This window comes from Galeopterus variegatus, unplaced genomic scaffold (assembly GCF_000696425.1).
Source record: "Galeopterus variegatus unplaced genomic scaffold, G_variegatus-3.0.2 Scaffold239, whole genome shotgun sequence".
NCBI lineage: Eukaryota > Metazoa > Chordata > Mammalia > Dermoptera > Cynocephalidae > Galeopterus > Galeopterus variegatus.
The window spans coordinates 359419-373528 of record NW_007726350.1 but is presented as its reverse complement, the minus strand read 5'-3'; the positions used below and the strand labels follow the sequence as shown (position 1 = coordinate 373528).

Sequence of the window (14110 nt, the reverse complement as noted above, 5' to 3'; positions counted from 1 at the left end):
GAATGGACTGTCCAGTGGGGGTGGGGTGGGCGGTGAATACAGAGGACACTGTGTTGACACACAAAAAGGCTCTGTCAGGGCTCTGTGCCTTCCTGTGTGAGGCCTGGGGGCTCTGTGTCGTCCTCTGCAAAATGTGTGCCATGTACCTACTTTCCACAGCAGCTGTGGAGACCAAATTGGAAATTATTTGCAAAAGTGCTTTGAAGACTAAGAGTTACCAGATGATAACAATCATGATGGGACTAGTAATGATGATAACAAAGTGGGACTGTCACGCCAGAGCTGCTGCAGGGTTTTGCTGCCAGTGTGGGAGCCTAGGCCCGGGGCGAGGGTGGGGCGGTGGGAGGGGGTGGCGCTCTCCCAGCTCTGCTTGTTCCAGCAGTCCTGGAGGGCACCTCTTCTCTCTCTCCAAGGTCACCAACCTCCGCTCCAAGGTGTCCCGCCTGGCCATCAGCACCCTGGGAGACCTCTTCCGGGCCTTGAAGAAGAATATGGACCAGGAGGCGGAGGAGATCGCCCAATGCCTGCTCCGGAAGATGGGGAACACCAGCGAGTTCATCCAGAGAGCAGCCAACCGGTCCCTGGGGGCCATGGTGGAGAATGTGACCCCTGCTCGCTCCCTGGTGGCCCTCACCTCATCGGGCGTCTAGTACGTGGCTGCCTGTTGTCTGAGGGATGGGGATGGTCAGGGAGAGTGGGGCGAGGGGAGAAGCCACGGGATGGGAGAGGAGGAGGGAAGGATGGGAGCAAGGGACAGGGAGGCAGGGAGGTGGGAAGGAGAGGCTGTGGCAGGTCCCTTGGGATGTTAGCAGGGTGCTGGGTCAGAGGTCAGAGTGAGGACAGGGCACCCCTCAGGCTTCACACAAGAGCCTCACACATTTGGCTGGGGAGGAGGACCCTGCTTCCTGGTGGGCTTCTCTCCCACATTTTCTGAACCAGCCTGGGGATAAAGAGGTGAGCCCTGACTGGAAGAGGACAGGGGCCGTTGTTCTGCTCCAAGGCTGGGGAGCACGGAGGTGGCCCTGGCAATGCCCCAGGAGACTGGCGACAGGGCTGCAGAGGCAGCTGCAGAGGAACTCCTGCCCCTCCCAGGGGAGCTGTGCTTCTTTCTGATGAAACCTGGGCCGGTGAGAACAAGGCACGGAATCTAATGCTTCAGCTGGCGCCTTCTCCTGGGGACGAGGGGGGGCGGGGTGAGGCTACGATTAGAGCCTCTCTGCAGCCAGATTTGCTTTCTCCTTAAGTGAAAACCCAAACCCAAAGCAAAACCAAAAGCATTTCCCAAGACTTTTCTCCCACGGGGTAGAACGTGTCTCCACCAGTGAGTCAATCTGCACATTGACACGGAGCCTTCTCAGTAGACCCCAGGGCCTGTGAGACCAGCCAGTGGGTCTTCGCTAACTGGACTGCAGCACACTGCAGAAGCTGGGGCTCCAGGGCCACACTGTGTTCACACCCGGGATTGTTACTTTACTTCTCTGTGCCTCAGTTTCCTCATCTGTAAAATGGGGATACCAATGGTGTCTACCTCATGTGGTTGTTATGAGGAGCAAATGAATTGCTTCATGAAAGAGCAGTTAAAACACTGCCTGCCTCTACCTAACATGTATTGAGCGCTCACTGTGACTGTAATTAACTTGGGAGAAATTCATTGTACTTTTCTCAGATTCCTCCCTTTTCCTCAGCTTCCTCACCTGCAAAGTGATGGTAATAACAGTAGCTTATGGGGTTGGTGTGAGGCAGGGGATAAAAGGTGCTCAGTGCAGAGGGGTGGCAACTGGTCATCACCCAAAAGAACCAGTGTTGAGCATCCTCAGGGGAAGCCCGGAGCAGGACTTGTGCATTTGAGTCCCCTGGGACTGAAACTCAGATTCTGATTCAGATGCCGGTGCTGCTGGTCCATGGGCCACACTGAGTAGGGAGAGCTCTGGGGTCCCACTTGTGTTGCACTGAGGTGGGACTCTAGGGGAAGATAGGGATCAGTGTTGCCTGATGGACTGTGGACACAGCGGCCCTGTTTGAAAGAGGCGACATCCTTATGATGGGTTTCTCTTATGAGAGTTCAGGTTCCAGCCGATACAGTTTCCAAATCAAGAACCAGTGTTGAGCATCCTCAGGGGAAGCCCGGAGCAGGACTTGTGCATTTGAGTCCCCTGGGACTGAAACGCAGATTCTGATTCAGATGCCGGTGCTGCTGGTCCATGGGCCACACTGAGTAGGGAGAGCTCTGGGGTCCCGCTTGTGTTGCACTGAGGTGGGACTCTAGGGGAAGATAGGGATCAGTGTTGCCTGATGGACTGTGGACACAGCGGCCCTGTTTGAAAGAGGTGACATCCTTATGATGGGTTTCTCTTATGAGAGTTCAGGTTCCAGCCGATACAGTTTCCAAATCACCCACTAATCCCTCTCCCTCCCTCCTGTTTCAATCCAGTTCAACCAGTGAACATTGAGCTCCTGCTAAGAGCCAGGCATGTGCCAGGCACCAGCAGGGGTCTGGGGATGCAGCAGAGGGAGACCTGGTCCTGCTCCCAGGCAGCTGGCAGCCTCATGGGGTTCTCATGGGAGCAACTGCCCTTCCCAGAGGGAGCATCTAATTCTGCCTGTGGGCTGGGGAAGGAAGAGGAGACACTGACTGGGTAGGATTTTTCTAGGTGCAGGGAGGATGGGGACGTGTGTGTAGACAAAAGGGAGAGCACGTGCTTGGGAAGGCCTGAGAAGGGTAAGCACGAGGTGTCCTGGTGACATCATGTAGCCTGATGTGCTCGTTCTCCCCTCTGCCCTGAAGCTGTAGTCACCCTATTGTTAGGCAGCAAGTGCTCTTTCCTCAAAGACGCCCCTCAGCCCACAAGGGGTAAGTTTGGAGCCCACAGTTGGCCTGAAACATGAGTCTACAAGTGTAGGTCCATGTGGCCCATCTGGTGGCCCCCACACCCCCATCTCGTGACTGACCCCTTGGCTGTGGCTGTGTTTCCTTTCAGCCATCGAAACCCCTTAGTCCGGAAATGCACTGCTGAGCACCTCTCGGCTGTCCTGGAGCAGATCGGCGCTGAGAAGCTTCTCTCAGGCACCAGGGACAGCACAGACATGCTGGTGCATAACCTGGTGAGGCTGGCCCAGGACTCCAACCAGGACACCAGGTAGGACAGGGCCAGGGGCCCAGCCACGCAGCCCAGCTTGCCTGGAATTGTGCAGAGGGACAGTCAGATGGAGGACGCTGTGCCCTTTCCTTCCAGCTGTTGCCCTGTGTCTAAGGTCATAGCCATGCCCATTGAAGGAGTGGTCAGTACTCCCGGCCCTCACCTTCCATACCCGCACCCATGGCAATGCTGCTCTCGTTTCTATGCCGCCCCAGCTCCATTCTGTGTAAGGCCATTCAGTCATTTGTTATAGAGATATTTAACGAACACTCTTTTTGTTATTATGGATACAACAAGGTATAAGAAAAATTGGGGCTGGCCAGTCAGCTCAGTTGGTTAGAATGCAGTGCTACAACACCAAGGGCAAGGACTGAATCCCCATATGGGCAGCGCTGGAAGGAAAATTAAACCCCTCTTGTCTTGGGGCTTACCTCCTCGCTGGGGAGACAGATAATAAACAAATAAATATTTATGATAATTATAGATACAGATAAGGGATATAAAGGAAAAAGTCAAGAAAATGCAACAGAGAATGGGGTGGGAGCTATTTTAGATTGAGGGTTGGAGGAGATCTTTTAAAAGTGATATTTGAGTTGAAAACTGAACAGCTAGATGGAACCAGCTCTTTGAGGATCTGGCGTGAGAGATCCAGGCAAAGGAAAAGGTGCCAAGGTCCCTGCACGGGAACAAGTCTGGTGTTCAAGGGTGAGGATGGCCAGCCTGGGTGGAGCAGGACGAGTCAGGAGGAGTGGTGGGCAGGCCCAGATCACGGAGAGCCTCAGAGGCCAAGGTTGAGAGTTGAGATTTTGGGTTGCATGTGATAGGAAGTCGCTGGAGGATTATTTAGGAGGAGCACAAGGAGGTTTTAGGGGGTTGGTTTTCGGGGTTTTAGGGAGGTTTAGGGGGCAGGAGATTGGTAAGATCTGTTTGATTGTCTTCAAAAGCTAAGGCTGGGGCCGGCCCGGTGGTGCACTTGGTAGAGTGCGGCGCTTGGGAGCATGGCGGCGCTCCTGCCGAGGGTTCGGATCCCATATAGAGACCGGTCCGCTCACTGGCTGAGCCCGGTGCGGGCGCGACACTGAGGGTTGCGATCCCGTTACCGTCACGAAAAAAGACAAAAAGGAAAACAACAACAACAACAAAAAACTAAGGCTGGGGTCCAATTGATCCCACTTCTCAGTTCACAGTGTCTTATATCCCCAGGTCTGTCTGGATGTGAGTGTGAATGTCTAGTTCCCTCATTCCATCCCCACCTCGTGGGACTCTGCGCCACACCTGGCCCGGCTCCAGGGGCCACGCCCACCCTGCATCAGTGTTGCCTGCAGGTGGTGCATTCTCGTGGGGTGCCCACTTCCGAGGGTACCTCGGAGGGATGCAGCGCTGCTATTCCTCCCGTTATTCACCACTGCGAATAGTGCTGCACGTAACCTCCTTGCAAGTGTCGCCCCGAGCGGTAATGTCTTTGGGGACACCTGCAGGCCCAGGAGCAGCACTGGGGCCAGGGGCACGTGAGCGCTCAGAGCATGGCTGGAGCTGTCCAGCGTGCTGCCCGCTCCTGCTGGCCAAGGCGCTGCCTACATCCTCACAGCCTGGTCAACGTGTGGCAACATCTGGGTTTAAAATTTTTATCAATCTAATAAAAGTGACAGCTCATTGTTTCTTCAGAGTGCTTTCCCCGCTGATTTCTATGAGTCTGAGTGTTTGTTTATATGCTTGCTAGCGATTTGATTTTTTTCTTTTTTAAAATTTTCTGGCTGCTGGAGGGTTGGTAGTTGGGGAGAGGGGTAAGGATGGAGGAAGGACCCCAGACAGATGGCTAGGTCACAACCCAGGCAAGATGGGCTGGAGGCTTGGACTAGGGGAGTGGTGGCTGGGCCCTGGGAGCCACTGGATTAGAGTGGAACGAGACACCACCTGACCTGAAGGACCACACCCATATTCCTTGATGAGCACCTTATTTTGGAAATAGGGGTTGCGGCCGAAGTAGAACTTGATTTTGTAGCCCAATCTGGCAAGGCCAAGCTCTTCCACCTCCAAGCTGTTCAAGTAGCTGAGTACCTCTTTATCTTGGCTATTCAGAAAGGATGATAGCTGGGGGTGGTTCTGAAAAGCTTGCCTCCAGAAGCCAGGGCCATTCTGGATCAGGAGGTTCCTCTGCTTTAAGTGGTGCAGTCGCAACTGCCCAACCTTGCGCGACAGGCGAAGGTAGGCCCTGTCCGCCTGGGCGTTCATGGTCTCCAGCTTCAGCTGGACATTCTCCAGAGTATCCATGCTGCCTTCTGTCGCAGGGGGCCCTGACCCTGCATTCTTCTCCACCTTCTTTTCCTCCTCCATTGAGACGGAGGTACACTCCCTGGCCGTCCCTTTCTTCGGCTTTCCACTAGCTATGGCCTGAGGTGCCCTCCCCACGGCACTATGGGTTTCTGGGCCCTTCTTCCCAGCTGGGCCACGCCTATTTCCGATGCGGGGGCCATTTTTCGGCCTTCCCACGGTTCCCGTAGTTCCCACGAAGACAGTGTCTGTGGACAGGCGCTCCGAGATAGAAGTGGCCTTCCCCAGGCCGGGCCTGGTCGCGGCCTGCCCTTGGTCCCCCGCAGCTCGGGCCCAGAGCGCTAGGCCACAGTCCACGGGGGGTCGGCGGGCAGCCTCCTCCCCGGGCCGGGGGCACGGCGCAGACGCAGCGGTTTCCAGGCCACCCCAACCCGCGCCAGCCGGCACCTGTGCCACCGTGGTGTCTTCCTCCAGCCTCTGGAACTGTGGAGGGTCCGGGTGGTGCGGACCGTCGTCAGGAGCACGGACTGGGGCTTTGGCGTGGCCTTTGCCTCGGCTTTTGGCACGGGAGTTCTTCCGACCCTTACTGCGGCCGCTCATGATGGCGGCGGACAAGGCTTCAAAGCCACGCTCCGACTCCGCCCCCCGCGGCGCCAACTTCCGGTCTCTACCGAGCGGGCCTCTCCATGGCAACCGTGAATTTTACTTCCTGTGGTTGTCCTTTCTCTTACGATTCTGGGACAGCTGCATCTGGCACGGGCCTCAAGCTGCTTCTACTCATGGCGGAAAGTGGCAGGCAGCCGGTGGGTAGAAGCAGATCACATGGTGAGAGTTGAGATAGCATTTAAATGGGCAGTGTCACTGAAGGCAGCAGAAATGGCCAGTGTTTTCTTTTTCTATTTTTCCTTCATAGAAAATAAAATAATGGTGCATGTTACAATCTGTAGAGTCTTAGGTTGAGTGAAATATGGTAATTCACCTCCAACCAGCAACCAAACCCTGCAGTTTCAGCCTCCTTAGCAGCTCTCGAATCTGACCACCGTTTCTCATCCCCACTCCACTGCCTTATTTAAGGCCTTCCCCATCTCTTGCCTGGGCTATGAAGGTGGCCTCCTGACAGGTCTCCTGGCCCCTAGCTTTGTCCCCACCACCCATCCTCCACACTGCTGCCAGAGATATTTTGCCTAACATGCAAATCTGATCATTCCTCAGCTTCCCATCACCTGCTGGTCCTGCCTTCCTCTCCAGCCTATTCTCTTCTTGTGACCAGCTCCTGCCCACTGTTTTTCAGCTACATCCTGTTGATGTGTCAGACCCTGTTATGGATCCCAGAATGGCCCATCTTCTCCTACTTACTTCCTAATCCCTCCCCACTTGTGAACTCCTACTCATCTTTTGAGTTCCAAGCCATGGGTCACCTCTTCTATGAAGCCCTCCTTGATACCCCCTGAACCCCCAGTCACCAGGTAGAGTTGACCACTCCCTCCTATACTGTCCCACTGCAATCTTCCTCAGACTTCTAAATGTCCCATAATAGAGAAAAAGCTAAGTACATTTTGGGATAGCCATTCAACAGAATATTGTACAGCCATTAAAAAGGATGTTTACTAAGAGTTTTAAATGAGATGGAAAGATGATTAATGAAAAGGCTGAATACAAGTTGTACGTACATTCCAACATCATCTAAATGTACATACATAAAAAAAGGACAATAAGAAAATATGTAAAAATCTAGCAGTGATTTTCTCTTGGTAATGGGATTATGAATGATGTTTATTCTTTTATGAATCTAATTTTCAACTGGGTAGGGATTCCTTTCATAATTAGAAAATGTATTAAAAACCCTCTTACCATAATGAGAAAAATTATGTAAAGCAGTAAAGCAAATTTATTATGCATTTCTACGGCTGTTTCTTCATCTTGCTCTCTCCTATGTCAGATTTTATGGCCGGAAGATGGTGAATATCTTGATGGCAAACACTAAGTTTGATGCATTTCTGAAGCAGTCCCTGCCATCCCATGACTTGCAGAAGGTCATGGCAGCCATCAAACAGCGGGTGAGTTGGTGGAGTGTGAGTGAGTTTTTCGGGGACAAGGACTGGAGCTGAGCCTGGCAGCCCTCGTGTGGGTCACAGAAGTGGGGAGTGGATTCCAGAGGCTTTAATTTCACCCATTACTCCTGGTGGGTGGCATAAATGTGATTTCTGCTCATACCTGCTTCTACCCCTCACTGCCAATGTCCCTTGAGCCTGCCTGTGCCTCCACACCTTCATCTGTTAGTTAAACGGGGCTCTTGGTCTCTGCCTGGTATTTCCAGGGCTCTGGAAGCCTCAGCCATGACCTCTGAAGCTTATTCCTCTTGTCGTGGTCTATGCTGGAATGTCTGGCAGTTTCCTAGAGAGCCACTCCTTTTTACTTATGCTCTGTGTGTATTTTTCAAGGGGATAGAAGATAATGATGAACTTCCATCTGCCAAAGGCCACAAGGTTTCGAGGAGTCTGGTGGTGTGTGAGAACGTGTTGCCCATCGAGGAGGGGTATGGCTGCTCTAGTCTCTCTGGGTCCCACATCCAGGACTGCCCATGGAGGTGGCCTGCTCGCCCATGTCTAGGGGTGGCTCTGGGGTGGATGTGCGGGTCTAGGGTACAGTGGAGACCTAGTTGGGACTGCAGCACTAATGGATGAATTGGTAGGCTGTGTTTCCCCACCTAAACCTCAGTGAGACCAAATTCTGGGCTCAGGAGCATCTGCCAGTAGAAGTTGGTTCTTGCGGTCTTGGCCGAGTGGATGCAGTTCTGCTAGTACAGGTGGGATGCGTTGTTGGTCCGGCTCGTTGTGTAAACTCAGTGTTTCTCCATTCACTGAGATCAGCAGATCCTTTAACCACCAGAGTGGCCAGCCTGGGACTAGGTCAGAGGCAGAGCTGGAACAAAGCCCAATGAGAAGGCATGGGCTAGGGGGCTGGAGGGTGGGTTCTGGGAGCAATGGAAACCAAGCAGGAATCCAATAGCCACTCCTGTGCTTAACACTTAGACCCTTCTGCAGTGTCCTGGGAGGATCACCTCTGACCTCTGTAGCAGGGCACCAGGGATGATCCCACCCAGCTCTTCCAGAGTGACTTCCTGCACACTCTCAGCCAGACCAGAGCAGCTCATGTTCCTGCCCCTCTGTGTCCCCCTCCCTACTGTGCCTTTGCATATGCTGTGCCATCTACACCTAGAACGTGTCTATTGATCCTACAAGACTCAGCTCAGCTGTCACCTTCTCCCAGAAGCTCTCCCTGACACTGCGCCCCCATGTCCTCAGGGTAGACAGGCTGCCCCTGTTCTCCACTCCTCTGTCAGCCCAGCTGACTTACTGGTCACATTGGTCTGTGAGCTCCTACAGGTGACGATCTGTCTCTCATCTCTTTGCTCTCAGTGCCCAGCATAGCTCTCAGCACTTGGTGGGCAGAGTGTGGAAGGCAGGGATGAATGACAGAATGAATGATGCTGGGCTCTGTTGGGTGGGACCAGGGTGTAGGGCATGAGCTCAGTGGCCCAGGCTTTGAGCTGGGGGTGGGAGATAGTTCTATATGGAGAAGCTTCCATGCTGGCTGGAATGGGCCAGGGGGCTGTGATGGGCGTGTGATCCTGTTTCCCTAGTACTGGAGAAGTGTGGGCAGAGCCTAGGCAGCCATGGCTCAGGGCAGGCACAGGGCAGAAGGTTGGGCATGACTTCCAAGACCTTTCCCCATTAGGTTAAATGTGTACCAGCCATCCTTTCATGGATACTACCCTCTCACTCCAACCCTCCCCTGGTCTTCACATGCCTTCTGAAGAGAGAAAAGGAGGCAGGAAGAGAGAGCCTTGCCCCCTGACTAGGGGAAGGGGCCCTAGGCAACCATATTGTTGTCCTCAGAAGAAAAGAGATTTCCAGAGTTCCCAAGGCCAAGTGTTCCCAAGCAGCAGGTGTAGGAGAAGCTGGGGGTGGACTAAGCTGCAGGTGACACTGTTGTCTCTGTCCCACTTGCCTGTGGGAGGGGGCATGGGACAAGAGGTATGTTCATCCCTTGGGGCTCTTCCCCAGGGGTCAGACATGCCTTCCTCGTAGGCTCGGCCCCAGTGGCCCCCGGCTGGCAGGGCTGCGTTCCTCCCTGCGGGGTGGCGTGGAGATGGTGGAGCAGCTGCGGGCGCTGACGCGGCTGCTGGAGGCCAAGGAGTACCAGTCTCGGATGGAAGGCGTGGGGCGGCTCCTTGAGCACTGCAGGACCAAGCCAGAGGTCATCGCTGCCAACCTGGTCCAGGTGGGCACTGCCCGCCCTGCCCTCCCACCTGTCTTCCTCTGCAGGTGCCACTTCCATTGGGAAACTCTGAACAGGGTTGGACATTGTGTCAGACCTCTCAGTGAATAAGGAGCCTGATAAACATGCCCTCTGTAATGCAGAAAGACTACGTGGGGGTAACTGAGGGGCAAGGGCACTGCCTCCTGCCGTGTGCCTTGGAAATGCTCAGGAGGTCCTGGCATCTCTCGTCCCTCTGGCAGACTATGGTGAGGAGGTAGGAGGTAGAGGATACCATGGCCAAGCCTGGGCGCTTGTGCTTAGTTATGTGCATAATGTTTGGGGACACAGCATGTGCCTGGACAGCTGTGTTAGGAGAGGGTACAAGCCTGTCACAGGCTGAGCCCCAGGGAGGCTGCTGCTTCTTCCTGGGGCGAGGCTGCTGGCAGCCAGCCATGTAGCAGGGCGCAGACACAGGCTCAGGGTCAGCTGACCCGGGTGTCCGTCCGGGTTCTTAACAGCTGTGTGATCTGAGGCAAGTCGTTTAAGCTCCTTGAGCCTCAGTTGTTGTTTCTGGGAAAGTGGGGACGGTAATCTATCTGAGTGACCATTCAGTGAAAGAGTGCGGGGCACCTAACAATATGCTCCTGACACTCACATGCAATGTGCGCTCCAGACAGGTAAGTTCCTCCCTGTCACGCCCCCTTCTGAGGAGCTCTTCATCACCGTCCTGGCACAGGCTGGATGGCTGCTGTCAGGGTGCAGGAGGAGTCCCTGCCAGGGTGGTTGGTTGGGCCGGGCAAGTCCAGTTCCTGGAGCTGTGGGACTCCTGCCCAGCCCGGTTCCCATGGGCTCTTGGTTTCTGTTCCCTCAATAGGTCTTTGATGCTTTCACCCCAAGGCTTCAGGATTCCAACAAGAAAGTGAACCAGTGGGCGCTGGAGTCCCTCGCCAAGATGATCCCTCTCCTCAAAGACAGCTTGCAGCCCATGCTGCTCTCCATCGTCGTTGCTGTTGCAGACAACCTCAACTCCAGGAACTCGGGGATTTATGCTGCCGCCGTGACTGCACTAGACACAATGATTGAGAGCCTGGGTGAGCATCCTGCCTCAGCCCGGCATGGCTCTGGGACGCAGCCGGTCCCTAGTCACCGTGGCCAACTTCCTGTGTGGGTGTCAGCAGTGGCTAAAGGCCATGGCTGGTTCTTGGACCAAACGTTTCCCCAGAGGCTGCGTGGGGCAGGCGTGGGCAGCCCAGTCTAGTCACCGTGGCCAACTTCCTGTGTGGGTGTCAGCAGTGGCTAAAGGCCGTGGCTGGTTCTTGGACCAAACGTTTCCCCAGAGGCTGCGTGGGGCAGGCGTGGGCAGCCCAGGGCCTCTGAGGTGCATGGCTGAAAGGTGTTTCCACGTCACATTTCCTCATGTATCTAGATGGTTGGAAGTGGAGGCAGTGGGGGTAATATGGTCACATGAGAAAGTGACTCCCCCAGAGCCACACAGCGCCACAGTGGAAAGCCAGGAGTGCTGGGGAAGGCTTAAAAGGGGCCAGGGCTTGGTGGTGGTGATGCGCAGGGAAGGAGGGTGGAGTCGGGGTTGGAGGAGGAAAGAAGAAAAAAGGAGGGTGTCTTAATCCATTTTTGTTGCTTATAAAAAAATACACGGAACTGGGTAATTATAAAGAAAAACAAAATTTATAGCTTACAGTTTCTGAGGCTGGGAAGTCCAAAGTCCACCTGGTGGTGGCAACAGTGACCCAGGAGTCTCACATTGCACGATGGTGAAAACAGAGAGAGCAGAGAGAGCAGGACAGACTCCTGTCTTCTTTTAAAGCCCTCAGAACCACGCCCCTGACCTCCAGTTTTAATCCATTCACTACTGCACGGTCCTACAATCCAATCACCTCTTCAAGGCTCCACCTTTCAATTACCGTAATAGGATTTCCCACCCTCTTAATAGTCACAGTGGGGGCTAAGTTTCTAACACATAAAACTTGGGGGACACAATTCAAGCTTCAGTGAGTTTTGGGGGGACATAATTCAATACACTACAGAGGGCTCTGGAAGAGCCATCAGGAAAGCTGAGAGCATCTCAGTTCCTCGTGGGCTTTGCACTATCGCATCTTGCTTCTCAAACATTAAGTGGAGTTTTTGGTGTGTCGGCTTCTGTTCCCCTATTCCTTTCTTAGGTGGTTAGGAGGTGGCATTTGGAGTATCCAGGACATAGACTGAAATATAAGTTTTAAAACTTCAGGTATGGGCTGACCCCGTGGCGCACTCGGGAGAGTGCGGTGCTGGGAGCTCAGCGATGCTCCCGCCGCGGGTTTGGATCCTATATAGGAATGGCCGGTGCGCTCACTGGCTGAGCGCGGTGGGGGTGACACCACGCCAAGGGTTGCGATCCCCTTACTGGTCACAAAAAAGACAAAAATAAAAAATAAAACTTCAGGTATGTTGAGAAAGTAGTACATGAGTAGACTTATGTCCAGACCAGTGGAACAATGAGTTTTCACAAGCAAGTCTCGCCCTGATACGAGGAAGCTTATGGTCTGAGGACTGCCTCTGTCTGCCTTGTCGCTGACTGTCCTAGTGAGCACAGAGCAATGTCTCGCCTTTAGCACCTGCAGAGCATCCCATGGTGAGGCTGGAAATACCTCCTGGCACATGCCTTCCCTGCCTCTCAACTCCCTGGCCGGAGCCCAGCTCCCTGGGGCTGGGACAACAGCCCGTCCTTGGCTGGAGCCTCCAGGACAAGTTTCAGTTACAAATCAAAGGCCTGGTCGGGTCCTTCTCTGCCTCTCGAGTTCATAAATATTGTCAATTTCTGCTCTTCATCTCAGAGGGAATTTATGATTTGCTGAGTTTGTTGCTGTAGAACAAACAATATAAATCCAGCTCTAAATGACGGCCTGTTCTCAGTGCTGCTCTGTGTAAGTGAGATTGCTGTTGCCAATAACCAAGGCTCTTGGTAAATCACCACAGGCCCTGGATTTATTGGGAAAGTCTGCACCAAGCAAAATAAGCTTTAGCTATTTGGAAAGGATAAGCACCCTTGTCTGGGGAGAGAAATTTTTAACTCTTGCCTCTCCAGGTGTTATAGTTTCCACTTTTTGTCATTGGGCCAGCCTCCTTGAGCATGCTAGAGCTCTGGAGCTTTGGGCAACAGAATCTGGTGTCTCTCATTGTTACAAGCATCAAGTCCCCTTTACTTGGAGCCCGACTGTAACCACCTGGGCTGGGCATCCTAGCAAGTGGGGCCTGGGACCTGCTTTTGTGATCTGACCAGGGCAGGGTTACAGCTACCAGGAAGATTCTATAGTTCTCTCTTCCTTCTGGGACAGGGTCTCCTTGGATGTGGCTAACGATGCCCCTCTGGCCCATCAGCCAGTGCTGGGAGAATGGAGGCAGGCTTGAGGTGGACTGCTTTCCTCTCTAATCCTTAGGTCGGTGTTTGGGCTGGAATGAAATGGTGTGGGCCTCAAAGGGATGAAAAGAGTCCAATAAATCCCTGGTAAAGGCTTCCATAGAGCCTGAAGGGTAAACACTGCCTTGGCTCCAGGTAATTTTTGAGCAAGTATGGCAGTGGGCTGTCAGGGCCACATGGCTTTGCTGTGAGTCCCACCCTGTCAGCCCAACTAGCAACACTGGTTTTTTTTTTTTTTTTTCCTTTTTGTCTTTTTTTTCGTGACCGGTAATGGGATTGCAACCCTCGGTGTCGTGCCCGTACCGCGACCGGCAACGGGATCGCAACTCTCGGTGTCGTGCCTACACCGCGCTCAACCAGTGAGCGGTCCGGTCTCTATATGGGATCCAAACCCTCGGCGGGAGCACCGCCGCACTCCCAAGCGCCGCACTCTACAGAGTGCGCCACCGGGCTGGCCCGCAACACTGGTTTTGAAAGTGTTCTTAACCATAAAGTGACAAGCTAATTTCCACATCCACGTAGGCTGGAACCAGGGGGATTTAGGTTACCAACAGGGAGAATTCGTCATGGCCAGGGAGTGCCAAAGGTAGAATCACGCTCTCTTGAATGGTTTTCATCTGCCTGGAATGGTCTGAGCCTGGCCTGCAGAGGGTGGAATGAATGCACGTGACTAGCCTTCCCACTGCTCCAGGGGATTGGGTGGGAGCAGCAGAGACTGGGGCAGGTGGCACCGAGAGAAAGGGCATATGTCTTCCTAAACCACCCAAGCTGAACCTGGTAGTTAGGTTTCTTGGGGGACCCTTAGCACCCTGAGGCCCCTCCCAGAAGTGGCTCAGAGGGAACATTCTCCCAAGCCTGCTTCTTCAGGCTCTGGGCTGGAGACAAACTGTTAAATGATGCAAAACACTTAAATGTGGAAAGTCACTGTACTAGTTAGTTCATTTTGTGTTGTTATAACAGAGCACCTGAGACTAGGTAATTTATAAAGAACAGAGGTTTATTTGGCTTATGATTCTGGGACAGC

The 14110-nt window shown here is 53.6% G+C and overlaps 2 protein-coding genes across 2 annotated transcripts in view; one reads left to right on the top strand and one right to left on the bottom strand.

The window, feature by feature from the left end:
• Nucleotides 1–14110, top strand: part of FAM179A (family with sequence similarity 179, member A) — a 46673-nt gene that overhangs the window by 23085 nt on the left and 9478 nt on the right. The window contains 6 exon segments of the mRNA XM_008566407.1: nucleotides 414–649; nucleotides 2979–3137; nucleotides 7348–7465; nucleotides 7850–7944; nucleotides 9500–9692; nucleotides 10546–10762. Of these exon segments, the coding sequence (XP_008564629.1) occupies nucleotides 414–649; nucleotides 2979–3137; nucleotides 7348–7465; nucleotides 7850–7944; nucleotides 9500–9692; nucleotides 10546–10762 (1018 nt within the window).
• LOC103585438 (testis-specific Y-encoded-like protein 5) lies at nucleotides 4959–6008 on the bottom strand. Its single transcript, XM_008566405.1, has one exon. It carries the CDS (start codon nucleotides 6006–6008, stop codon nucleotides 4959–4961), a length of 1050 nt encoding a protein of 349 aa, XP_008564627.1.

What these genes read in the sequence shown, in the direction of transcription:
- LOC103585438 (XM_008566405.1), bottom strand. Translation starts at nt 6,008, where the DNA reads ATGAGCGGCCGCAGTAAGGGTCGGAAGAACTCCCGTGCCAAAAGCCGA.